Source organism: Schistocerca gregaria, chromosome 5 (genome assembly GCF_023897955.1).
Source record: "Schistocerca gregaria isolate iqSchGreg1 chromosome 5, iqSchGreg1.2, whole genome shotgun sequence".
Lineage (NCBI taxonomy): Eukaryota > Metazoa > Arthropoda > Insecta > Orthoptera > Acrididae > Schistocerca > Schistocerca gregaria.
The window spans coordinates 590,507,451-590,533,448 of NC_064924.1; the positions used below are offsets into that span (position 1 = coordinate 590,507,451).

Sequence of the window (25,998 nt, forward strand, 5' to 3'; positions counted from 1 at the left end):
CCGCCAAGTATGAGGGCCTCGTTAGAGATTTCACCCTGTGCCATGAAGTCCACATAACACCTGGGCTGCAGACTGCAGGGGCAATGAAGACGCTTCTACAGCGCTACCGACGAGAAATGTTTGAGCACCCACAATACAGTCCCTAATTGGATCCCCTTGAGTCGCACCTCTGCTCACAAGAACCGCTCGCCATGAAGATAAAGTTTTTCCACCGGCAACGACTTGCAGACCAGTGCAGATAACTGGCAGAAAGCACAGGCGGCTGCTTTCTATGACGAGGATATTGGAAAATTGACACAACACTACGGCAACACTTGAAGTTGGAGCGGCGACTACGTAGAGATATAGGAGGAAGGTGTACATAACTGTTACAAATAAAACGTTTCAGCTTTTCAGTGTGGTTTCCATTTCAGTACCGATCGGAACCTACTTTATGGACAACCCTCGTATTTCCAGACAATAGGGTTCAGATTAAATGAAATTTTTTCCTATACTTGGTTATTCGTAACAACTACTGATTTCTGTTATTAAGACGCTTTTATTCCTTTCTTCTGTTACGATTATACTCCTCGTGGTTTTGTAAGTTTCTTTTCGTAGATAGTAGCAAAATGTTCCTCGTTGCAAAATGTTCATCGCAGCGAGCTATAGTTCGCTCCTCGCCGATAAACCACACAATACTGTTCTCGTCTAACGGAAACTGTAGCACCAATCGACTTTGCCGGCCGCGATGGCCATGCAGTTCTAGGCGCTGTATCATGAACCGCGGGACTGCTGCGGTCGCAGGTTCGAATCCTGCCTCGGGCATGGATGTGTGTGATGTCCTTACGTTAGTTAGGTTTAAGTAGTTCTACGTTCTAGGGGACTGATGACCTCAGATGTTAAGTGACATAGTGCTCAGAGCCATTTCAACCATTTTGAACCAATCGACTTTCAACACACCGAAAAAATAAATTCAAAGCTTTACCAAACTTTTCCTCACCCTGTCGTTCCTCCCTCCCCCGTCCCCCCCCCCCGAAAAAAAAAGAAAACAGAGAGTGTAAAGGGAAAACGTTTGTTGCTAGCAGCATTTCAGACGTTGGTTTGCTAAAAATTTTGCGTTATATGTGTTACATTTTAATTTATTACTTCGTTGTTACTGTCCTTAGTGGCCAGAAATTTGCGTGCGTTATCCAGATGTGCTACTGAAGCCATATATAAAATTATGTTAGTTTACGACAAGTAATTTAGGAGATATGGCGCGATAAATATTGAGTAGAGAAAAACATTAGAATCCATGGTGTGAAAGTCTCTAAGATTCCGTTTCCACGATAAGTTCGTAAGTGGTAGTAACATATGCTTTGACAAGAGAGCGTAAACTAACAGAATCTTAACTTTTTTTTCTTCCGAAAAACGGTTTATTGTCACTGTCCTAATGAGGTTTGATGGATGTAGGTCTACGTACATTTGGTGCCTAAAATTTTTCGAGGGAAGTAGTTTTTATTTTACCCGTGAAATGCCGTTCACTTCACTGATGTGCATCCTAGACACCGCAACAGCGCTTAACGAGAAGTCGAAATTAATTTATTTGCGAACGTGGAAATGTTCCTCTCTCTTCGCCTCTTTACGGTGTGCTCCAGACATGGCCGGCAGCTACTTACTGCTGCTGGTCTGGACACTTCAACAGTAGCAGTAGTTTGTGGGTCGTGTTATCTTTTTCTCCAGTTGTCTCTCAGGGCAACTTTGCCTCACAACAGAGGACTGCAAGCGCCTAGAGCGAGTTCTCGAAAAAGGTTGACTGCAGCTTTTACCCAACTGCCGAGTTCGTATCTAGACATACACACCGAGGTAAGCCGGGATATTTTTGCCGGCGTACAAAGTACAAAGCCACTTCTTCCCTCCTACCTTGCAGGTCGTGACATGAACGCAACTCTCTGCCCGTTCCCGTTCGGTTTTCACCTCATCCTACCGCCACCGTAGCAGTAATACTTAAACCACGACTGGCGCTGAACGTCCCTCTTAAATCTCTGTCCCCGTAGCACTCCATCACAATAGTCTTCTAAAAAAGCCCGTGTCATCAAATTTGCTCCATCAAATTCTCCCAGATTTTCATCCTCACTTTGGTAGTCGCTGCATTCCCTTCTCTTCCAACGAAGACACAGATTTCAGTCCTCCAGTCGGCAGGGGTAAAAGGCCACTGAACATTATCATGATATGTTAGTTCCTGAGAAATTATTTAAATATTCGTTACAGAAATTCATCATTTATTTATTCCTGCAATCTTATGTTTATTTACATTCCACACGTGGATTGCTTCTTGCATTTAGCGTTAGGTTAGGTTAGGTTAGTGTTCAACGTCCCGTCGACAACGAGGTCATTAGAGACGGAGCGCAAGCTCGGGTTAGGGAAGGATTGGGAAGGAAATCCGCCGTGCCCTTTCAAAAGAACCATCCCGGCATTTGCCTGAAACGATTTAGGGAAATCACGGAAAACCTAAATCAGTATGGCTGGGGACGGGATTGAACCGTCGTACTCCCGAGTCTCTCGTGCGAGTCCAGTGTGCTACCACTGCACCACCTCGCAAAAATTATTGATTTTTTTAGAAGAAAAAAATTAGGGATGTGGATCTTTAACTTCAGAAATATTTGAAATGCTTTTTTAGAGACTGTATTGGCCGGCATGAATGCGTGAAATTTGCCTGTAAAATACTTTACAGTTGCGATTAACAACATTTCTGAATTGTTGATTTATTCAGAGTTCTCACCTCAAACGTAGAGCTAGTCCTCCTGCCACAATTTAATTCATTAGTCGCCAACAATGTTCTTCTCTTTGTTGACCGTGAGTATCTTCCTAAGTCAGCATCGGTTTGCTTCACGAAGACGGTGGAAACGAAGGAATACAATTCTACGTCGCTTTAAATAATTCTCGTAAAACTTAGATACTTTTTACTATTTTTTATTCACAAGACAATAAGACTTGCTATGTTGGCGCACAAATCATAAATACTAATAAGATGACTGCCTTTCAGCACGCACCACAAATTACGTCCATCCCCGACAAGACAACAAGGGAGAGTGTATCTTAACTCCTTCTCGGGCTATTAAACAAAAGAGAATTAAATATGACCATTAGAGAGATTATATTCTACATTCCTCTCAATATAATCTTTGGCGCATACCTTAGAGTATTGTATATCCCTGCGTCGTAATATGTCATTAGAGATAGCTGTGATGATGACATTTCTTAGTCCCTAATTTCAATTTATTGTGCTAAAATGGAAGAAAATCTTAGTAACAAAATAAACATTTGTTTGAAAAACATGAAAAGACGGGGATTAAATAAGACTAATTAGAGACAGACAGTTCCACTATTACAGTAAACCGTCATTACTCTTCTGAAAGCCTCAAGCGTTCTCCCCCCCTCCCCTCCACCCCCCCCTACGACTTTCCCTCCCTTGTCAATCTCTTCCCCTCAGGACCGTAACTGTACCCAGTATTCCAGTTTCTGTAGTCTCCAGTAATTTCGGACCTTCTACCATCCAGGCGCACACCACCCCTGTTCCTCGGATTCCACCACCAACACATTCTCTCTAATTCTGGTTAGTGTGTTCATTTCCTTGGCGAATCTGTGGAAAACTCATTTTATCTTGTTTTGATATTCAGCATCCTTTCTCTCAGATTCTCTTCCGCTTTTCCTAAATTCGATATTGCCCTTCCGTGTTATTCTATGTTCAATCCTATATTCTCGGAAATGTAATTCTTAAATGCTGGATTATGAGTCACTTATGAACTTATTTTAGCGAGAAAGGCTTTCCTTCCGTGTTCCTTATGACCTCCTTGCTTCGACGTACTTTCCTTTACTTCCAAGATAGCTGTATTACTTCACTTGTCTGATAGGTGGTACCCAATTTGTAGATCATCCCACTGTTTTTCATTATTTTCGTGTTTCCTTTGATTGTTTGGCATCATACTCTGTACTCATCAGACATTACATTTAATTCTTCTAATTCTGCGATTCTTCCTCGCTTTCGAAATCTGAAGAAATGTCATCAACAAATCTTATAATTAATAAGTGATGCTCTGACACTTTTGCCACTTCTCAAACTCTGATTTACCTCTTTCATTGGTTCTACCATAGACAGCTTGAACCGTTGGGATAGAATGCGTCATTTTAATTCAAATTATATCAGTGCCTCGTAACGACCTTTGCTGGCTCAGTTTGGTAGTTGAGACTCAAATTAAAGAGTACCGTACAACGAACAAATATGAATGTAAGAAATACACCTCGAAAGTAATTAATAAAATTTCAGACATGGAAACGAGCAGATTCCATCTCTTTGACTGTTATTTCGCCCAGGAAATTTCAGTCATCCCTCGAGTGAGCCAAAATCCTCTTGACTCACTCAGAAGGAAGTTAAACGTCTATAATAGAGTTGAAACGATGGAAATTGCAATCACCCTTCCAGAAAATTGGCGTATCATTTTTTACGCCTCGAAAAGCTGAAAAGAACATATCCATCAATCATTGGATCTTTCACTCTACCTCGCCGTACACTTTGTTGTCAGAAACATTTATGACGAACTCTTTCTCGAATTGTGCCTCAATGAAACCTGATATTGTGAAAATAATTTCCTCATATTATTAATATAGGTGTGACTGAAGGGGTTCTCTTTCTCTTCCCAGAATTTACTACCACAAATTGTCTTCGTCCTTAAGGTGCTTTAGTCATTTTTTCCTGCCTTAGTTATGATAGGCTTTACTTGAGATTAGGGACAGACTAATTGATAAAGATAGCAGTTAGTGTATTTTTTCCCATTATGTAGCATTCGAAGTTTTTTATTTTCTGCACACTTCAATACATACACAACACATTAAACAAACTGCTCTTCATTGAGAAAGTAATGATTTCTAATAAGTGCAGCCTAACATGCATCCCTCGGTTTTACTTTGCTTCATATTTGTTGACAAGCGTGATACTGTAAAACACTAGATTTTACACTCTTTTCTGTGTTCCAAATGTTTGCTGAAAGTCAGTACCAAGCCGCGTAACACAGAGGAATAGGAATATATATGTCACACGTGTCAATAGTAGGTCGAAAATAAGGCACCGGTTAGTAGATTAATATTTTTTTATATGTCATCAGCATTTTAATTGTTTTGATGCTTTCCTCACTCCATCTCTGCGTAACTACCATATGCCTCATCCTTTATAATATGTTTCAGTTTTTATCTTCTCCTACATTTTTCCGAACGCCAGGTTAACTATTTCTGGATGCCGAACGTCAGGTTAATTATTTATGGATGCCGCAGTATATGGTCTAGTAACATGTACCCTCCCTTTCCCTCATACCTCATTTCTTATTTTCAGTAATTCTTTTTCTGCCGTTTCTTTTCGTTAGTTCTCTGGTAGCACCACATTCCAAAATCTCCCAGATTCTTTCTTCTCCGAATTTTCGATGCTCTATGGAACGTTCCCATACAACACTGAGATCAAGACATACTCTTTCAGAAGTTTCTTTGACATTTCCTTTTCACTATCGGACACCTGTTTCACGGAAGAAACCTTCTTGGCTTGTGCTAATCTTTTTCAAATATCGCCTTTCCGGTAGCAGCCCACAGAGGTGAATCATTCATTTCCTTACATTGCTGGTGTTCTAGTTTTCTAATTTTAGAAATGTTTGCCGAACATTAAGACCTACAAATAGGCTCTTGTAGCAAGGATTGACCTCTTTCTCTGTGCTTCCTTGCTTCTTATATCATATTTGTTTCGATCATCAAGTGTTATTGTGCCTCTAAGATTGCAGAAATCCTTAACTTCCTCTGCTTCGGGGTGCACAATTTAGACGTTAACTTCATCGCTTACGTCATTTCAGCTACACCTCATTGCTTTCATCTTTCTTTGGTTTACTCTGAATCATATTCTGTCCCAATGTGACTATTCATTACTTTCATCATGCCCTGCGTCCGCCCCCGGTAGCTGAGTGGTCAGCGCGACAGAAATGTCAATCATCAGGGCCCGGGTCGGAGATTTTCTCCGCTCAGGTACTGGGTGTTGTGTTGTCCTAATCATAATCATTTCCTTCCCATCGAGGCGCAAGTCGCCGAAGTGGTGTCGAATCGAAAGACTTGCACCCGGAGAACGGTCTGCCCGACGGGAGGCCCTAGTCAAAAGACGTTTAAATCACAATCTGTAATTAGTCCTCTCTAGTAGTGAACATATGGAATGCCATTACAAAATTGATTCTTCGATGTACAGAATGGACAATTAGAATGAAAAATTGCATTATCCCGTACGCCCTTCTTAATCTAATAACTTCTCTTATTCTCTTTCATTACCATGGCTTGCTTCTTAGTTCTTATAGATACTGTATACCTCCCGTCTATCGCTACGTTTTATAACAATATTTATTCGAATTTCAAACAACTTTCATCATCATACTTTTCCTATCTACACCATATCATTCGCGAGAAGTGCCTCTCCACTGCCATAACTTTTATTAACGAATACTCTCCAGAGCTGCCAAGTTTTATTTGTTTTAATAGATGATAGATTTCTGCATTAATACTGAACCCATATCCTACAGGTTCTGAATACTGTGCTGTGCTGAAGCAACTCCCATAGCACAATTTTAATCTCCACTAGAAAATGGATTCAACATAGAATAGAAGATTATCAAATAGAAACCTATCATTAATTCAGAGCACATATGTGCAGCAGAAACAAAAGCAGGTCTCTACGGTACTAAAAGGGAGAAAGTAACAAGCTGAAATTGTTTTGTGAGGCGGAAGATATATCTCGAGTTTCATAAATCTTACACACTGGCTTTAATTTTTCTTCGGATGCCGGTTCCTAAAGATTTGATAAACTTGGAAGGATTGTTATCTATGCTTTCTGTCTTTTTGTCATTAAATCTCTGTTAAATTGTGACCCTTGCTGTATCCCATATGCTCTCCAAAACATTAATCTCCTCTTTTCTCCCACAGATAGTTCCTCCTCTTTGTAGAAGCTCGCAATGTACTTTTCCCTCCTACCCTTTTTTAGCGTTTAACAGTGCATTCTATGTTCGGCACTAATCTTTAGTTCCCTAGTAACGAAAATTCTATGACGGAAATGTGATCGTAACTCATTGTTTTCAAACATTTTAACTCCTACTCAAACAACAGTCTACATGCTACATTTCGTTTATTTATTTTACCTGCGTGATAGGGCCCTCTCCTACGTCGGACCATGGTTTCACACATACAGTACTTTTCCTACATCATAGTCACCTAAGAAATACCTATTTTAATATCACAAATAGTATTAAATGAATTGAGTGTCTGCAGCGGCAATGTGAGTAAATAACACTGACAATGAAAAAGCTCTGAGGTAGGGGCATCGAGGTTTCCCGGAAGTGAGAGCAGTAAGTATATTCAGGGAGAATGATGTTTTCGCGGCGATGGCCAGTGGTGTACATCAGTAGTTAAACTGCTGACTCCTGACAGGAAAACATAGCTACAATAATCTACACACAACAGTGTTGAAAGCAAAGTAAACGGAGTACTGCAGTGTATACTATTAGTGGCTCTAATGATGAATAACAACAATAATATATAGTTGGAAATAATGAGCAGTCAGGTGCTAAAGGGATTTTTTTTTCCTTTTACCGGTTCCAGGCACTTAGCGCCCTTCTTCAGAAGGTTACAATAAAATAATAGTACCAGTTTCGTACAAGCACTGTGAACCACAAGACCACGGCAATATGAAAATACAGTTGCTGACGATGGATAAAAAACTAAACAATAACATTGTAATAAAGTGAGAAATAAATATGGAAGTAAGTCTATTTTGTTACCGAAATTGACAAGACACAGAAGAAGCAATAAAAAAGAAATTAGTAATACAGTAAAACGAAACAGTTAACGCAGTATTTAAGTTAGGGCTAACTGTAGCCTACAAATAACAGTGTAAACACAGAAACTTACTGCAGCAAGGGCTGACATGTTTTTAGGTCCCTCAGTAAGGCTTCCAAGTTTTCTTGAATTGCAGACCGATCTCTTTCCATGTTTGGTCTTCAGCATAATCTTGCCATCATTTCTCCATATGTTTTGTAGCCCAAATCTCGAAATCCCGGTGCTCAAAATGTTTAACCTTTCAGAGATGAGATCCTACCACAATGTCAGACCTGTCTGAAGATCTCAAATCCTTTTCTGTACGATATGAATTTCACTATTATTAGTCTAGGTTTAGTAGACCCTCGCGCCTTATCCCCCAATCTAAGACTTCTGTCAACGCTATCATCGTCCACTGTAGGCCTAGATTCTCGCCCACATGATTCGTCACTATAGCGCTCTATTCTCAGTTTGTTTTAATGATTTGTTCAGAGCAAGAGTTCACTTTCATTCACCTCTGGAAGTTACTGTATTTTGTCAGTCACTGCTGTACGACAGCAGCAGAAATGATTTGGACAACAAGCCTAAGTGCATCCTATGCTTCTAGCATGGCACTAACCTCAGCCCAGCCTTGACGCTAATGGTGATGTGAACGATGCCGGGCGATGCGGCCACAACCCTCAGTATCGGATTCTATGAAAAGAAATGGTGTTGTAAGCTTTACTGTGCACAAAATTTCAGCAGCTGAGATAATATTTGCGAACTAGCTGAGTTGAACACATAGAGTGAAGTATCGTGTTACGAGAAGAATATCCCGTTACATATATACACGTTTAAAGCAGACTGTAATTTTTATAAGAACACTCAGATGAATGAAGGAATGAAGACACTTGCTGTCTACGACAAATAGCACGTTCTGCTCATGGACTTTCATAACGAGCATAGTATTCAAAGAAATTCCTAAGCTGAACTGGTTAAGAGCACGTCACTAAGTTACGTCTGTTAAATACTAGATTATTAAACTCCGTAAAATATACATTAACTATTTAAGTACTTCCGTTAGCACATACTGTAATGTAATTTTTTAGGCTTACATACAATTCAAAATTGCGTGAGAATTTTTTTTTATTATTACACTGACGCATGTTCCTTTTCTTCGTTGGTGTACGAAAGATAACAACTAAACACTATACATGTACTGGCCTTTACGTTAAAACTCTAAAAATAATCTCTCAAGAGTGTTTTATCAGGAAATGAAAAGCTGTTTACATGTCCTTTGTATCACTGCCATATTGCTATTCCAAACTGCTGGCTTCAGTGACACCAGTGATACTGTGTACGTTACTGCCAGTCTAATAACGTATGTCTCTATGTCGTTGGAGGTGCTGCACATTGTTTGACGGTTTTTGATTTTAGGTGCAAATTGACGGAAGATATACTGAAAGTGAATTTCTACTGTAACACAGGGCACTTGTCACACGAATCTTGATTATAGAGGCCTACCTGCTTTATAACACCGAAACCTGCAAACCGAACTGGCGCACGTCACCGACTCGCCGTCAAAGTGATGTCTCTTTACATCTGACACATGTTTCAGGAACTACGAAGGTACATCAGAGTCCGCTGTTTCCTTATTTGAACACAGATCATTTACGGCTCTGTTGAACTCTGAGCGCAATCATGGTTCACTTATAACGTCCACATCAGATTCCTCCTTTTGTACAACACTCTGTAAGGTACTACATAAACAATGGGCTGGGGTTGTATTCTTGGAGAAACGAGTTCCAAATCCTCTTCCTGCCATCTTGATCAAAGTTGGGTGTTCTCTAAACCACTTCAGGCCAACAGCGAGAGGTACCATTAATTGTAATCACAGTAAGTTTCATAGCTAATGTGTGCCGAAATCTAACTCCTGCCTCGTTTCAAAAGAGGAATCGATAAGTTTCGCACCTCTAACCTTTTGTAGTTCATTTTAGTGTCAACTGCGAATAGTCGCAACTCAACTGTTCCTGATTTACTCAGATACGTACTGCCGGCCGCGGTGGTCTCGCGGTTCTAGGCGCGCAGTCCGGAACAGTGCGACTGCTACGGTCGCAGGAAATCCTGCCTTGAGCTTGGATGTGTGTGATGTCCTTAGGTTAGTTAGGTTTAAGTAGTTCTAAGTTCTAGGGGACTGATGACCACAGCAGTTGAGTCCCATAGTGCTCAGAGCCATCAGATACGTACAATATCACCGATAACAAATATAAGCCGACTGTAAGATTTCAATTGTGAGTCCAGTTCAAGAAATCTGTTACAGCTATAGTTTATACAGTGGTTCTGAAAGCTTTAACACATGACCATCGTTATTATACGTCACCTACTGATACGAAAAGAGAAGTGTTGTTCTCCCTAGTACATTTATAGAAACATTGTGCTTTAAGTTCAAAGTGTGGGCACAAATGCATTTAATTACAGAATGGGTCGCTTGTTAACCTGCAAACTCTACCATCGTCACATGTACCGTTTTTTTCTAGTATTTGTTAGTTGGTAGTTCTCTTTTCCAGATTCAACAGTATCCTTCTGAGAATCCCGGAAGTGAGTTATGCAGTGGACCTCTGCGATAGAATGGAGCGCCCGCGTTTCATCATGAGTCACCTACCAGTGGAACTGTTGCCAGACGGCCTGTGGACCGTGAAGCCAAAGGTCAGCAAACCGTAACAAAGCATTCACGTCTCACTTTGGGAGTCTCTACCGTTCTTTCGCTGTAGTAAATATGATTCATACTATATAATATCGAAAGGAATATTTCACTTTCAGTTCCTGTCATTTTTCTTCGAAACGAAAACTTTTCAATTGAACCTCCACAGTATATTTGTACGTTGCCGTTATATACAGAGTGTTACAAAAAGGTACGGCCACACTTTCAGGAAACATTCATCACACACAAAGAAAGAAAATAAGTTTTGTGGACATGTGTCCGGAAAAGCTTACTTTCCACGTTAGAGCTCATTTTATTACTTCTCTTCAAATCACATTAATCATGGAATAGAAACACACAGCAACAGAACGTACCAGAGTGACTTCAGGAAATGTTCAAATTGTCCTCCGTTAGCGAAGATACATGCATCCACCCTCCGTCGCATGGAATCACTGATGCGCTGATGCAGCCCTGGAGAATGGCGTATTGTATCACAGCCGTCCACAATACGAGCACGAAGGGTCTCTACATTTGGTACCGGGGTTGCGTAGACAAGACCTTTCAAATTCCCCCATAAATGAAAGTCAAGAGGGTTGAGGTCAGGAGAGCGTGGAGGCCATGGAACTGGTCCGCCTCTACCAATCCATCGGTCACCGAATCTGTTGTTGAGAAGCGTACGAACACTTGCACTGAAATGTGCAGGAGCTCCATCGTGCCTGAACCACATGTTGTGTCGCACTTGTAAAGGCACATGTTCTAGCAGCACAGGTAGAGTATCCCGTATGAAATCATGATAACGTGCTCCATTGAGTGTAGGTGGACAACGAAACAAAAATGACCTCTAACATGGAAATTAAGCGTTTCCGGTCATATGTCCACATAACGTCCTTTCTTTATTTGTGTGTGGCGAATGTTTCCTGAACGTTTGGCCGTACCTTTTTGTAACACCCTGTATATACAGGGTGTCCCAGCTATCTTGTCCACCCAAAATATCTCTGGAACAATAACAGCTATTGGAAAACGGCTTTCACCGGTATCAATGTAGGGCTCGGGCACATGAATGTACATATTTGGAAACATCCTAAAACGAAAGCATATGTGTTTTTTAACACAAACTTAGGTTTTTTTTAAATGGACCTCCTATATTCTTTCTTCAGCAATCCATAGCATGACAAAGCACATACACAATGGCGTTGATAGCATCGCAATATTCCCATTACATCCCGAGATATTAAGACGCGAAGTTGACACTTGAAACACCCGATGTGCGCTGCTAGCGCACGTCCTGAGGCTCAGGCGTGAACCCCATGCTGCCCGTAATCGCAGCAGACCGTATTATTCGCTTCGGACCTCTTGATAAGTATGGAGGTGTGATTACACATGTCAATCACATCCCTGAGCTTCAGGACGTGCGCTAGCAGCGCATGTCGGGTGTTTCAAGCGTCAGCTTCGCGTCTCAATATCTCGCGATGTAATGGGAATATTGCGATGGAATCAACGTCGTTGTGTATGTGCTTTGTCATGCTATGGACTGCTGAAGAAAAAATATAGGAGGTCCATTTAAAAAACATAAGTTTGTGTTAAAAAACACATATACTTTCGTTTTAGAATGTTTCCAAAAATGTACATTCATGGGCCCCAGCCCTACATTGATACCGGTGAAAGCCGTTTTCCAATAGCTGTTATTGTTCCAGAGATATTTTGGGTGGACTAGATAGCTGGGACACCCTGTATGCTACTTCGAACTAAAGTACAGCAATACGTAGGAACGGCACTGAAATCAGCGTATTTGAAAGTGTCTGCCATAATGTATTCTCAGACATTAATGATAAAATCCGCTATAGTTGAAAAAATTACTTACTTCTAAAAAGGAACGCACTACCCCGTTTCACGACCTGTATCCCATCTTCAGGTGCATCTTGAAACTAGTAGCTGTAAACATTGTTAACACAAGAAAAATCTAAACAGAGCCAACAGAAATTCTTTGAAAACTAACCCATATCTTCAAAAGACGTCCAGAACATTCTGCACAATAGTCTATAATCTTTTTATTGTTTTCATCAGGAGAATGAAGTTTTTTGTGAACATACTTGGAACATTGAACTACATATTGAGCCCTCTCAATGTAGCCTCCACCAGCTGTGACGCATCTGGCCCAAAGTTCTTTCCATTATCTAAATGCCCTTTGCTAAATTCTGGGGATTGCTTTTTACGCCATCACGTGACACAGGAAGTAAGGTCTTTCTCACTATCAAATGTTTTGCCGCGCAGGTGGGCCTCCAGATGACGAAAGAGGTAAAAATCAGACGCAGCCAAGTCCGGAACAATCTTCCAACGCATTTCCCTGAATTTTCTCCTGCTGCATAAGGCCTGTTTGGGTTTTGGCATTGTCATGGTGTAGTCTCATGAGATGACCCTGAAGCTCTGGTCTATGGGTCTTGACGTCACGTCGCAGCATGTCGAATAACAATCAGAAACGGTATCGGTTAATTGTGGAGCCAGATTCCAAAAAGTCAATGAAAATGACACCACACTGATTTCAGAAGAAGAAGGCTATCACTATTCGGCCTGCTGTTCGTGAAAGTCTTGGTTTCTTCTTCCGAGGGAAACCCGGACGACGCCACTCCATGGATTGGGTTTTGCTCTCAGGTTCTGACAGAAGCAACCATGTTTCATGCTGGATAATCACTCCGTCAAAACACTGTTTCCACCCTTCAGTAAAGGTCTTAATGAGAACCTGGCACACATTCATCCTCCTATTTCTTTTCTCTTGTCAATAATCTAGGCATCCAACGTGCACAGATGTTTCTGTACCCTGGTGACTATACCAGTGATACCACACTACCCAATGACGGACGAGTCATTTCAGCAAGCCGTCGTGACCTCATATATCTGTGGTTTTGGGTGATTTGACCATTGGTCTCCTTATTCACATCACTGACTGCCATCGATGGTCTGCCGCATCGTGGATTGTCCTGTAGAGAGGAATCACTTGCTTTAAACCTTTGCAACCATCGCTGGATACTGCTGTCTTCCACTGTCTCCCCCCCATAAACAGGGGGAAACTTCCATTGAATCGATGCGGCAGAGGAATTTCATCACTACCGTTGTCGCAGCCTGAAATCTGCTTCCCGGTCTGTTATGGCTCACCTGTAAATAAAAGAAAATACTTTTACATACCAACTTACAGCTAAATGTTCCAAGTATGTACACAAAATATTTCATTCTCCTACTGCAAAAAATAAAGAAATTAGAGATGACTGCTAAAAGATTTTGAACGCCTTTTGATATTAAAAAGTGAGTCCATAGAGCATGTATAACTATGGTTCAAATAGGTTAAAAAATGTTAAAACAATGCACCCCTGGTACATGGCATGAAACGTTATATCCTCTTTAATCACAGTCCTACCAGAAAGCTTTTTGCAGAAGACGACCTACATAAAGGGACGAAGGTCCCCAGTTAAAGGAGGGGAAACCACTGTTGAAAAATATAAAGTATTAACGGAGCGACATCTTAAATACCTACTTACATCGGTCCTAGCTTAAGATCGTGCCACAGATGGATACGCAATCTTTCGCACAGTGAATGGTCCAAAAATAGGGTTACAAAGATTTCTGCCTTGTGTGAAAACACAATATGAAACTATGAGTCAAATATGGGAGTCACGAGTGGTGCATACACACCCATCAGCCTTATATAAAAAAACAACCCAACGTTGAAATGCCGGCGTGAGGGGTCGTGAACCTATAACGTATGCAAGTGGACTGCTCACTCTATCTGAAGTTCAAAATTGGAACTGTAGTGCTCGCCAGCACCAGGTATAAGAAATCAGGAGGCAGCATTCACTGCAGTGAAGCTAACTTCTCCTATGTATCAGGGAGCCAATAATTACGGAATACTGCGTCTACACGTGAATACATTGCAAGCCAATGAATAGGGCCCAACAATAATAAATGGACATAATTCTTTCAATGCTATTCGATAACTCATGTAGCACAGTTAGACAGCACAGTCCCTAATTGTTACTGGTTTGTACATATACGAAGTTGTGGAAGAACTAATGGAAATGAAAACATCCCTTTGAAACATAGTCTACCAGCAATTATGGCAGAAGTAGATAAACGAGAAAACTCCCACGTATCAATGATCTTGATGAAAGGATGCGCGTGTGCCAGGGGGAGAAATTTGTGCAACATATAATTTTTTAACTTGTGCCCAGTTTTCTTTTAATGAGTAAAACACACCACGAAAGGTAACATGGTATTTTAGGTTTAGAGGAAATATTTTCGAAACTATGATATATAAAAAAGTTTTTCATATATAAGTTGACAGGTAATTAATGTTCTTGGAAACTGACGTAATGAACTTCCGTAATAATCAGAAATTTTGCGAAACACTCCATCACGATTAATTAATTTTGAGAAATTAAATCTTTTGTAGGAACATAAATTAAACAAACTTTCAAGCCACACACATTCCTATGTAATAAAGTTGCTTTCTGAAATACTATTTCTGGAAAATAAGCCATACACAATGGCGGAGTGAAACTTAATGGCAGATGAATACTGTTTGCCGGATCGAGACACGAACTCGGGACCTTTGTCATTAGAGGACAAGTGCTCTCCTTTTTTTTTTATTTTTGGTTGATCTCATTTTGTTCCAGATTGTTCGTTGTATTTGTTCAGGGCGGACGTCCCACGTACCAGTTCAGGTTCTTCGTTGATCCCTTCACTCAGTTTTCGTTTTAGATGGTAGCTAACCCTCACATCGAACACGCTGATCTACCGTGCCGGCAACTGAGTTACCCAAGCACGACTCACGACCAGTCCTCACAGCTTCAATTCCGCCAGTGCCTCGTCTCCTATCTTCAATAATTCACAGAAGCTCGCCTGCGAACCTTGCAGAGCTAGCACTCCTCGAAGAATAGATATGGCGGAGACATGAGTAGACGAGGTAGCTCATATGGTACGGTAGCTCAGCGTGTCCGATCAGAGGGCTGGCTGCCCTCTGTGGTAAAAAAGCTGAGTAAAAGGATCAACTTCAACGGTTGCCCTGTAACGCCCGCCCACACCAAACACAATGAACAATACCGAACAAAAGACTAGTCCAAAAAAATGGTAGAGCACTTGCTCTCAAAAGGCAAAGGTACCGAGATCGAGTCTCGGCCCAGCACACAGTTTTAATTGGCCAGGAAGTTTCATATCAGGGCACACTCGGCTGCAGAGTGAAAATATCATTCAGCTGTCGGAGTGTTTTCAACACATAAAATTAAGTTAGCTGAAGTATAGGTTTATCTTTAAAATTGTTATTCACGTTTTACAATCAAACCGAGAATTCGAGAATCTCTTTTTGAACCCCGAAATATCCTTCTTACAGGAACGAAAACTGGTAAGCAAAGACTGACAAATCAAAATATATTTCAAAGACGTTTCCTTTTCCAGTGACGGAGACATAGCTGTATTAATGTTGTATTCATGAGGTGGTTATTGTGAAAGAATCTTTTATAGCAACGTACCAAAGGACAAGGAAGTTGTTCATCTGGTGTTCCCAGACAGCTCGACGGCCCAGGTGCGGTCGTGGGACGTACGAGGGTTGGATCATTAATATTGGAAAATATTTATGGACAACTCGTAGAAAATAAATGCATGTTTCAAAGTTTTACTGATCTTCAAAGTATTTACCGTTATTGTGTGTAACCCGTTGCCAGCGATGTGGAAGTCGTTGGATACTCTTAGCAGTGCCAGTAGCTTTGACAGTTCGAGCGGCTGTGACAATTGACCGAGGAATTTGTAGCAGTTTTGATGCGAATGCCGTGAAAAGTTTCCTTCAGTTCAGAAATCGAGTTGAACTCACGAGGGCTTAAGTCAGGGGAGTGCAGTAGGTGGTATAGTACTTAGCAGCCCCACCAGAAAAACAAATTAGTAACAACTTGCACTGTACGTGTTTCGGCAGTGTCCTGCAAAATGATGGTCATGTTCTGCAGAAAGTGTCATCACTTCTGTCTCTTTGCTGTTCATTTCGGGAACACAAACTACGACTTGATGACCTGGCTCTAGGCGAACGACGTCAAGAAATGAAGACAACAGGAGAGATTCTAACCAATGACCTGTCTGCATCAGATAATTACTTCAAAATCTGGAGACTCTAACCCAGTGGGAGTAAAACAGAAGTGTGTTGCCTCCATTTAAATAATCGGTTGGCGAACGTAACTGGAAGTAAGTTTCGGAGGCACAATTCTTCTTCATAAATATAACCCAAAATATATTCTTGTCTTCCTGCGCCATACACTATGCTTCAAACAATATCTTCTTCACTTAGCTCAAAAGTTGAGGACTCGAAACGACATTCTCCATAAGCTATGCGGAACTTCCTGGGGATCTTCAGCAACCACCCTGCGATCTTCAGCTCTGGACTTGGTGTACTCAGGTACTGAGTATCGTGCACCTGTTTGAATGAACAGTCATCATACAAGGCTTGTTGACACCCAGCTGAATACGACAATGCGCATAATATCTGGCGCAATCAGATCTACTCCAGTTTATTGGCATCCACTGTTAACCGGTATAATGCCTCATCATCTACGCACATGTACCACCGTTATGAGAGAATTCAAGAAGATTTCATGGAATTCTAACCTACCCGTGCATAGCGACCTGCCGCTTTTATATCGGAAGAGACTGAAATCACGCCATCCAACTCTGTGCGATGCAGCTGGGATGGTTGCTAAGGATTTCAAACCTCTTGAAGAATGGAAAAGTCGATGGGAATCAGTGACACATGTGCCCCTGCATAACATCTTCTCATGTGCTAAACTTCCAACTGGATTCGACCTACTACGCAAAATCTGGACTATTCTCAACAGAATCCTTACCGGCCATGGTCGATGCACAGATGTTCTCTTTAAGTGGAAGAAGCTGTCTAATCCTGCCTGTGACTGCGGGGCTCCATACCAGACTGCACAGCACATTGTCAGTGAATGCAGGATTCGAGCCTATCACGGTGGCGAAGAGGACTTCATGCTAGCAACTCCAGATGCTGTGCACTGGATTGAAGTACTGGATATTCTGTGTAAGAACAAACTTAAGTTTGTTTTGTGTCCATATGTACATTTAAATAATAAAAATTAATTTTCACTTTCCGAAATTATTTGGTTGATGGGGTGTTTTGCAAAATTTCTGATTATTGAAAATGTTGACTGTACAATTTTCAACAACATTAATTAAGTGCCGATTTTTATATGAAAAATATTTTTTATGTATCATCGATCATCGTTTCAAAGATATTCCCTCTATACCTAAAATGCCAAATTACTTTTCATGGTGTGTTGCACCACTTCAAAGTAAAATTGTCACGGAAAAAAAAAGAGAAACGTGTTGGACCAACTATCATCGTTTACTGACCCTCTGGAATGTCCCATGCGAGTTCAGTGGACAATCCACTTGTGCACATACTAGTGGCTTTGCGCCCATATCCGTCTTGTTCGAGGTTGGGACCTCAGCGCCCCGGCAGGGAATGCACTACCTATCGCAGACAGTGACATGTCTACTACAGCCTGAAGATGGTACATTGAAGCGCAGAAACTGGTCGCAACAAAGTAAATAAAATCGTTAAGACAGCTGTAGGCGTTTCATTTTCTCCCAATAGTAAACGGCCGTCGTCTCCAACACCTCCTGAACGATGAACATACAAAAACTTAATGACACGTCAATCCTCCTACGAGTAGCTCCTCTTTAAATGCACGTAATACGTCTCAGCTCTCTGTCTCACTCACACACACAAGTGGATATTCAGTGTCGCACTTTCACTTTTATAAAGAATTTAGCTAACCTGGCGTTTATTGATACTATATTCGAGGTCCTGGCCGAGACCCATTCCAAACATTCTAGTAAAATTATGTTGCAGCTTTCAGAATTTCGTAAGTTTCATAAATTTTCATTTCAAGCGACTTACATGCAATTTTGTTTTTATTTTTTTCAGATTATCTACGTTAGTAGAAATCCTAAAGATACTGCAGTATCTTTGTACAATCATTACAAACTAACGTCACATTACAGCGGTACTATGGAAGGATTTATGAATGCATTTTTAGGAAACGTAAGTAAGTATGAGTACCTGAATATTTGTGTTTATAATAGAGAAGTCTACTAAAATAGTTTATAGACGGCTCTTAAGTGGTGACAAGACGACAGTGACAGGACAGGATTAAGAGACAAAATGTTGCCCCTGCATGAATGTAACGAAGCTTCCTAGCGAATTTCAATAGGAATCTCAGATATGACAACGCAGTTTCTGGGGACGAGATTCTTGAATAAATGCTTCAAGGAGTTACTTCCACGCAACATTTGTAACCAATCTGAAGATTTCGGCAACTTATATGTCTACGTCTACATAGTTTGCAAGCCACTGTAAGACGTATGGTGGAAGGTTCCTTTCTAACACTACTGCTCACGTCCTTTCCAGAACCACTCACAGACGGAGCGAGCGAAAAAGATTTGTCTGTTTACCCAAATAAAAGCAGGAGCGATTTGGAACACTTTTCCGCACAAGGGATTAACTTTGAGTGCCCACCCCCATTTTCCATGTATGCTAATTGTGATAGCCACTGCATATCTTCTCTGCCCAGCTCCACAAGTGCCCGCTGTTATTGTGAGACGTCCTGTGTAGCAACCTGACAGTTGTAGAGTCTCTGGTTCTCTTCCCAGCTTGGCGCTGCAAGCGGCATCTTGTGCCGCTAGGGTCTTAAACTGGCCTTGTGTACGATCCTAAATTTGGGTTGCCTCGTTATCGAGCAGTTTTGGCAGGAGTATAGCGTTTGTGAAGGCGGATGCAAATGCCTGTTCTTTAAATTTTCTCAATAGTGTTTCTCGTAAAGAATGTTATCTTCCCTCAAGGGATTCCCATTTTTGTTCACGGAGCATCTCTACAACACTCAAGTAGTGATCGATCCTATTGGTAACATATATGACAGCATGTTTCCCAGTTGCTTCAATACCCTCATTTCATCCGATCTTGTGGTGACCCCAAACACTCTAGCAGTACTCAATAATGGTTCGCATGAGTGTGCCGTTCGCCGTCTCCCTTTGTAAATTAGCTGGTCCTTCCTCAGTCTCTCCCAATTATCTGATATCGACCATACGCCTTTCCTTCTACCGGCATTACGTGCTTGTTCCATTTCATATCGTTCTGCAGAGTTCCACGTCGGTAATCGACGTGACCCTCCTTTCATCCGATCTTGTGGTGACCCCAAACACTCTAGCAGTACTCAATAATGGTTCGCATGAATGTGCCGTTCGCCGTCTCCCTTTGTAAATTAGCTGGTCCTTCCTCAGTCTCTCCCAATTAACTGATATCGACCATACGCCTTTCCTTCTACCGGCATTACGTGCTTGTTCCATTTCATATCGTTCTGCAGAGTTCCACGTCGGTAATCGACGTGACTGTGTGCTGCAACACACTACTAACACTTTGTTCGAATGTTAGAAGGTTGTTTTTGCAACTCATCTTCATTAAATTAGATTTTCCTGTGTATAGAATAAGCCCCTAACTATCACAGCAAACTGAAATTCTATGTCTTCCTGTATTTTTCTATAGTCACTCAACGGCGATACTCCCCATATGCCAAACACTTAATTTTTAATTTCAGGATAATCATGCAGATGTACACAACTGGTTCATCGGCAAATAGCAGCAGATTGCTGCTCACTCTATCTGTCAGATCATTTGTGTGTATTAAGAACACCGTCAGGATATTTGAGTAGGACGCTAGTACGTTCGGCCAGCTACGTAAATACCCTAACGACACTCTGATATCTTCTGACAATGACGACGAGATAAGTAGTCGAAAACTTAAGACAGATTCAAATTTGGTGCTGCAATAAATACGCGAACCATTTATTTGTAGATATCTTTAGAAGTTGATGACTAACAGTGGTGGATACCCAAACATAAACATTCGGGTGATAATCTTCTGCAGTCGACTCTACCAACGACAAGAAGTACGACAGACGAACTATTCTATAGTATCCACTGCAACAGAAACATTACTGACAAGGGCACCACGCCTATCATCAACACCTATTTAGTCTAAATTTGTCGTATATGCAGAGCTCGTTGAGAAATGAAACAGACAGAATTGGGAGCGACAGATAACCAAGTGTTTAGAATAAATAGCATTTTTGTCGCAGGTTGCGCGACCCATGAGCCTAATGGCGTAGTATCCAGGTAGAGGTTGGTGCAGCGCAAAGTACGCTGCATCGTAATCCGACTTACTTTTTCTTTGTCCTAAATTTGTTTGCTACTTTCCACGCAAAAAATACTAAATGATACCCAATATACAGAAATTCTTTAATATATTGAAGGAAACCATGAAAGGTCAATGAAAATTTGGGACTGCTATGAAATTACCACGAAAGGATTGTAAGACTTACGCACAAAATTCATACGTTACATTAGATACTTTCGTTACTTCACAGTTGATTTGTACGATCTGGGATGTAATTCGACGCCAAAACAGGTGTAGCAGTAATTTTCTTGGCAGTTTGCACCAACATCAAAAAACCCCGCATTTTTACAATCGCTTGGTGAAATTCAAGTATGTGTAGAAAATGAAATTTTGTTTACACTCAGAAAAGACTCTCAACCGTTGCATAGTGTGGCAGACTACCAGGCACAACTTCACAAAATATTGGCGACTAAAATTATTTTGAAGTAGTTTTCTGAGGATGCGATTTCTTTTTCTTTCGAGATGATATTAGATCTCGTTAAAGGCCTGTGCCCGCATTGTAATCGTTTTCATATATGCAGTTGAAGCTATGAGCCTGTTCTCTGCCGTTGTAGTGGTCAGGATACTTTGAATAGACAGAAATTTTTAATTTATGTAACAGTCGAAAAAGTGGACATCCTTTTCGTTCATCGAAAATGTGTGGCTCTCTTCTATTAGGCATTCTAGTCTTTCAAAGACCCCGTGATTTGTCTTCGGAAGTAGCATAATGAAATTTCAAAATTGGTAACATTTTCGGAGAACATCGATCTTGTAATCTATATAAAATTAGTGAAAAATCAGTCTAGATAGCAAAGGTTATTTTATTCCAGTTACCGGTTTCTGCCTAGTATTAGGCCACCTACAGAACGGCACCATCAGATGGTGTTCCAGCGACTCAGGTCTACTGACTGTCCTGGACATCGTTAGCTTTAGCTGATGGTGGTATGCTGCAGATGGCTTAAGACTAGACCGAAATAGGTCATCTTAAGTAAAATAACATCTGTGTTCTAGACTCTATTTGACTAAGTTAATAAAATTTAAAAAATTTTGTACAAAGAGTAGAACAAAGTAAAATGGGTTCCACTGCTTCAAATGCCTCTGAGCGCTATGGAACTTAACATCTGAGGTCATCAGGCCTCTAGAACTACTTAAACCCAACTAACCTAAGGACACCTCACACATCCATCCATGCCCGAGGCAGGATTCGAACCTGCGAAGGTAGCAGCAGCGCGATTCCGGACTGAAGCGCCTAGAAATACTCGGCCACAGCGGCCGGCAGGAAAATAAGGAAGTGGAAGCATTGACGAGGCAGCTTGGATGCGTGAATTGGATCAGCCAAAGCAATGCTCCCAGTATTCTAAATTCCAATGCGTACAAGGTTATTGTGATTAAAGTTAAACTTTCGGAACAGTTTAGAAATAACACCACTGGTCAGAATGTTGTCAACTTGGAACGAAATATGATCGGAGTAGGGGGAAAACATAAGGCAGAAGAAAAAAAATACTATAAAAATCGATGAATAGATGGCGCTTTATGTGTCACAATATGTAGACGAAAATAACTGTCTTGCGCACGACCCACTGAAGTTGGTATAAATATGCCGGTAACACGGCTTTTACTCCATTCCCTGACACCCTTAGTAAGGCTAATCACTTTGCCTCCTACCTCTCCGATGTATTTTCCATCCCCGACGATACCCAGTTCGATTACTCCCTCTTCCCTGATGTCCGCGATTGATCTCATACCTCTGTCCATCCCCTAGCGCCTGGTTTCCAGTACTTGGACAACATTGCACACAGAACTCAATGCCCCTATCACTACACAGGATCTCATTGCTACACTCCGCACAAAACGCAACACCGCTCCTGGTCACGATCGTGTCACCTACCGTCACCTTCGTGAAGCTCCTGTCTCTTTCCTCTCCACCCTGGCCAGGCTCTAGAATGTAGTCCTGTCCACCGGTTATTACCTTGACCTGTGGAAAACCTCACGTATCCTGATGTTTATTAAACTTGGTAAACCGCCATCCGCCATCTCCTCCTACCGTCCCATCAGCCTTACCTCGGTCTTCAGCAAGGTCCTGGAATCAATCCTCACCCACCGCATCCACCAGCATCTCCACCAGCACCGCCTCCTTCCCATCACCCAGTGTGGCTTTCGGCCATCCTTCTCGTCAGATGATCTTTTCCTTCCCCTCACTCATCTCCTTTCCGAACAGCTTAATTCCTGTCGCTCTGCAATCTTTCTCTCCCTGGACCTCGAACGTGCTTATGACTTCGTATGGCATTCCGGTCTCCTCTTCAAGCTCCATACCTTCACCATTCCCATTAATTACGTCCGTCTGATCGGCTCCTTTCTCTCCCACTGTCCTTCCTAAGTCTACATCCACACCACGGATTCCTACACCTTTTTTCCCTCCGCCGGTGTGTCCCAAGGCTCTCCCTTTCTGTACCTTTTATATAAGGCAGACATGCCGCCACCCGTCAACCGTCTCCAGTCCGCCGATGACACCGCCTTCCTTGCCCTTGCCTCCACCCTGCAGCGCTCCGAACACCTTCTCCAATCCCATCTTGACCACTTCACCACTTGGTGCAACCAATGTAGCTCAAGGTCAATCCCTCCAAAACCCAGGCGATCAATTTAGGCAAAACCACCCCTTCCTTTCGCCTCCTTGATTTCTATCTCACCATCTATGGCCATCCTATCGCCCTCACTCCCACCCTCAAGTGCGTGGCGTCACCCTCGACCGTCGCCTCTCCTGGACCCCCCATCTCCGGACAATCCAAGCCAAGGCACACTCCCGACTCCGCCTCCTCAAGCTCCTTTCGGGCCTTACATGGGGTCTGGACCCCTCCACCCCCCTCCACACCTATAAATCCCTCATCCACCCTATCCTCTGCTACGCCCATCCTGCCTGGATCTCCACCCCCCTTCCTTTTATAAATCCCTTCAAATCCTTGAACGCCATGCTCTCCGCCTCACTTATCGCATCCTTCTCCCATCCCCCACGCTGATCCTGTACGATCTCATTCCTTTCCCCCACCTCCTCCTTTTCCTTGAAAGGATACAGATCCTGTACATCTCCAGCAAACTCGACCATCCTCACCCACTTGTCTCGCCCATCCTCTCCCAATCCCGCCCACCGCCACGCTTGTATTCCCACGTCCCACCCGGTCTCCATCTCTCCACCCTCCTTACCCTCTCCCAAGGTGGCTTCTGGCAGCTCCCCCTCCCTGATGATGTCCTCCTCCCCTCCATCTACCCCGCCTATCAACTTTGATCCTCCCTCCCTCTTCCTCTGTCTGTTCCTTTGGGCACCCTCGCTCCCTTCTCCCTTTCTCCCCACCCCTCCCCCGGGCTTCCTCTCCGCAGTCTCTCTCCCCCTCCTCCCATCTCCTCAGCCATTGGCATCTTTGTTCTCTCCTCCCCACCCTCTCCCTCCCTCACCTTTCTTCCCCTATTGGGAGGTCCCCGGACTCGCACACGTTACGTGGACTTTGGCGCGCCGGATATCATCGATATCTGTGTCTCGTGTGTGTGTGACATCGTTTGGTGTTTTTAGTGCTCGCTGTCACGCTTCTACGTTCACTTGGGCCATCGGATTCATCAGTGTTCTGTGCGCCGCGTCAACGTGTTTTCAGTGTCGTTATAGTCGAGTGTGAACGGCTCCGTGTTTTTTTTTTTGTGTATCTGTGACCACTATTTTTTAACCCGTCACTATGTTCATTCTATTTCTCCAACCTGTGTTCTGTCATTGTCAACACTATGGCTGAAGAACGGTGTAGCATGCCGATGACAGCCTACCTGTTTCTATAGGTATTAAAATAATAATAAAGGAAAAAAAGGCTTTTCCTCCTTTCACTGGGGGACTGATGACCTTAGCTGTTTAGTCCCCCTTAAACATCCCAACAACCACCACCACTTCCATTCGCGTCTGTGACGTTCACCATGACTGTCTCAAAGCTGGTTCGCGCTCTGCTTGCAAAGCTGTATTACAAGAATAACTGTGCTCACCCCGCTCTGCTGAAGCACCGGGCACTGAAGGGTTTGATAAAAGTCTTTGATCCGATGACTGCCTTGCGTCTGGAGGAAATGATTCGGAAATTCCAAAAGACGGGTTCTTTTGGTGTGCAGCCTGGTAGAGGGAGGAAACGAATAGATTCGAAGTTAGTGGGAGCAGTGGTCACTGCAGTGCAGGAGCAGACTAGTTATGGTGGGCAAACGTGTAGTGCAAGGAGAACTGCCCGAACATTGGACATACTGTTGAACATGGTGCGAAAAATCCTACCATACATCCTTCTGTATCCATGCTAAATTACCCATGTGCACGAGTTGCTTCCTGTTGACCAGGCAGAAACAGAGCTTTCTTTTGGTATATCTTGCTCGCATTGAAATGGAGAATGACCGGCCGTGGGAGTTTTAATGGATGGACGAAGCACTCTTCAAAGTATCAGGATGTGTCATTACACAGTATTATAGATTACGGGAACGGAAAATCCACACGCAAATCAACCAGTATCACTTCATCTTGGAAAGATTTCCGTGTGTGCCGGTTTACGGCATCATTTATCATAGGGCCATATTTTTTCGAAGAGACAGGTGCATCTGATCCTGTTACCTGTACCGTCACTGCTAAGCTCTATGAGTGTCTTTTGCTCAGCCACGTCATTTTAGATCTCCAACAGCGTGGATGTATGGATGGGATCGTTTTTATGCAAGATGGCGCTCCTCCGCACATTGCAAATCCATATAAGCAACGCCATTCCAAAAATCCTACAATTATCAGCCACCGTTTCCCTACAGCGTTTCCACCCCCATCACCTGATACGAGGTGCATTCAAGTTCTAAGGCCTCAGAATTTCTCTCTAATTAACTACTCACCTCAAATCGATGAAACTGGCGTTACTTCTCGAAGTAATCGCCCTGCAGACATACACATTTTTCACAACGCTGACGCCATGATTCCATGGCAGCGGCGATGGCTTCTTTAGGAGTCTGTTTTGACCACTGGAAAATCGCTGAGGCTGGTGAATGTGCGGCCAAGGAGAGTGTCTTTCATTGTTGGAAGAAGCCAAAAGTCACTAGGAGCCATGTCAGGTGAGTAGGGAGCATGAATCACTTGAAACCTGTTATCACGAAGAAACTGTTGCGTAACGTTAGCTCGATGTACGGGTGCGTTGTCTTGGTGAAACAGCACACGCGCAGTCC

The 25,998-nt window shown here is 42.4% G+C and overlaps 1 protein-coding gene across 2 annotated transcripts in view; it reads left to right on the forward strand.

Moving 5' to 3' along the window:
- The window catches only part of LOC126272579 (luciferin sulfotransferase-like), a 69,609-nt gene that overhangs the window by 24,354 nt on the left and 19,257 nt on the right, over window positions 1-25,998 (forward strand). For both annotated transcript variants that reach the window (XM_049975504.1, XM_049975505.1), the window contains 2 exons: window positions 10,395-10,533; window positions 18,507-18,627. In XM_049975504.1, the coding sequence (XP_049831461.1) occupies window positions 10,395-10,533; window positions 18,507-18,627 (260 nt within the window). The remainder of the gene's footprint in view (window positions 1-10,394; window positions 10,534-18,506; window positions 18,628-25,998) is intronic.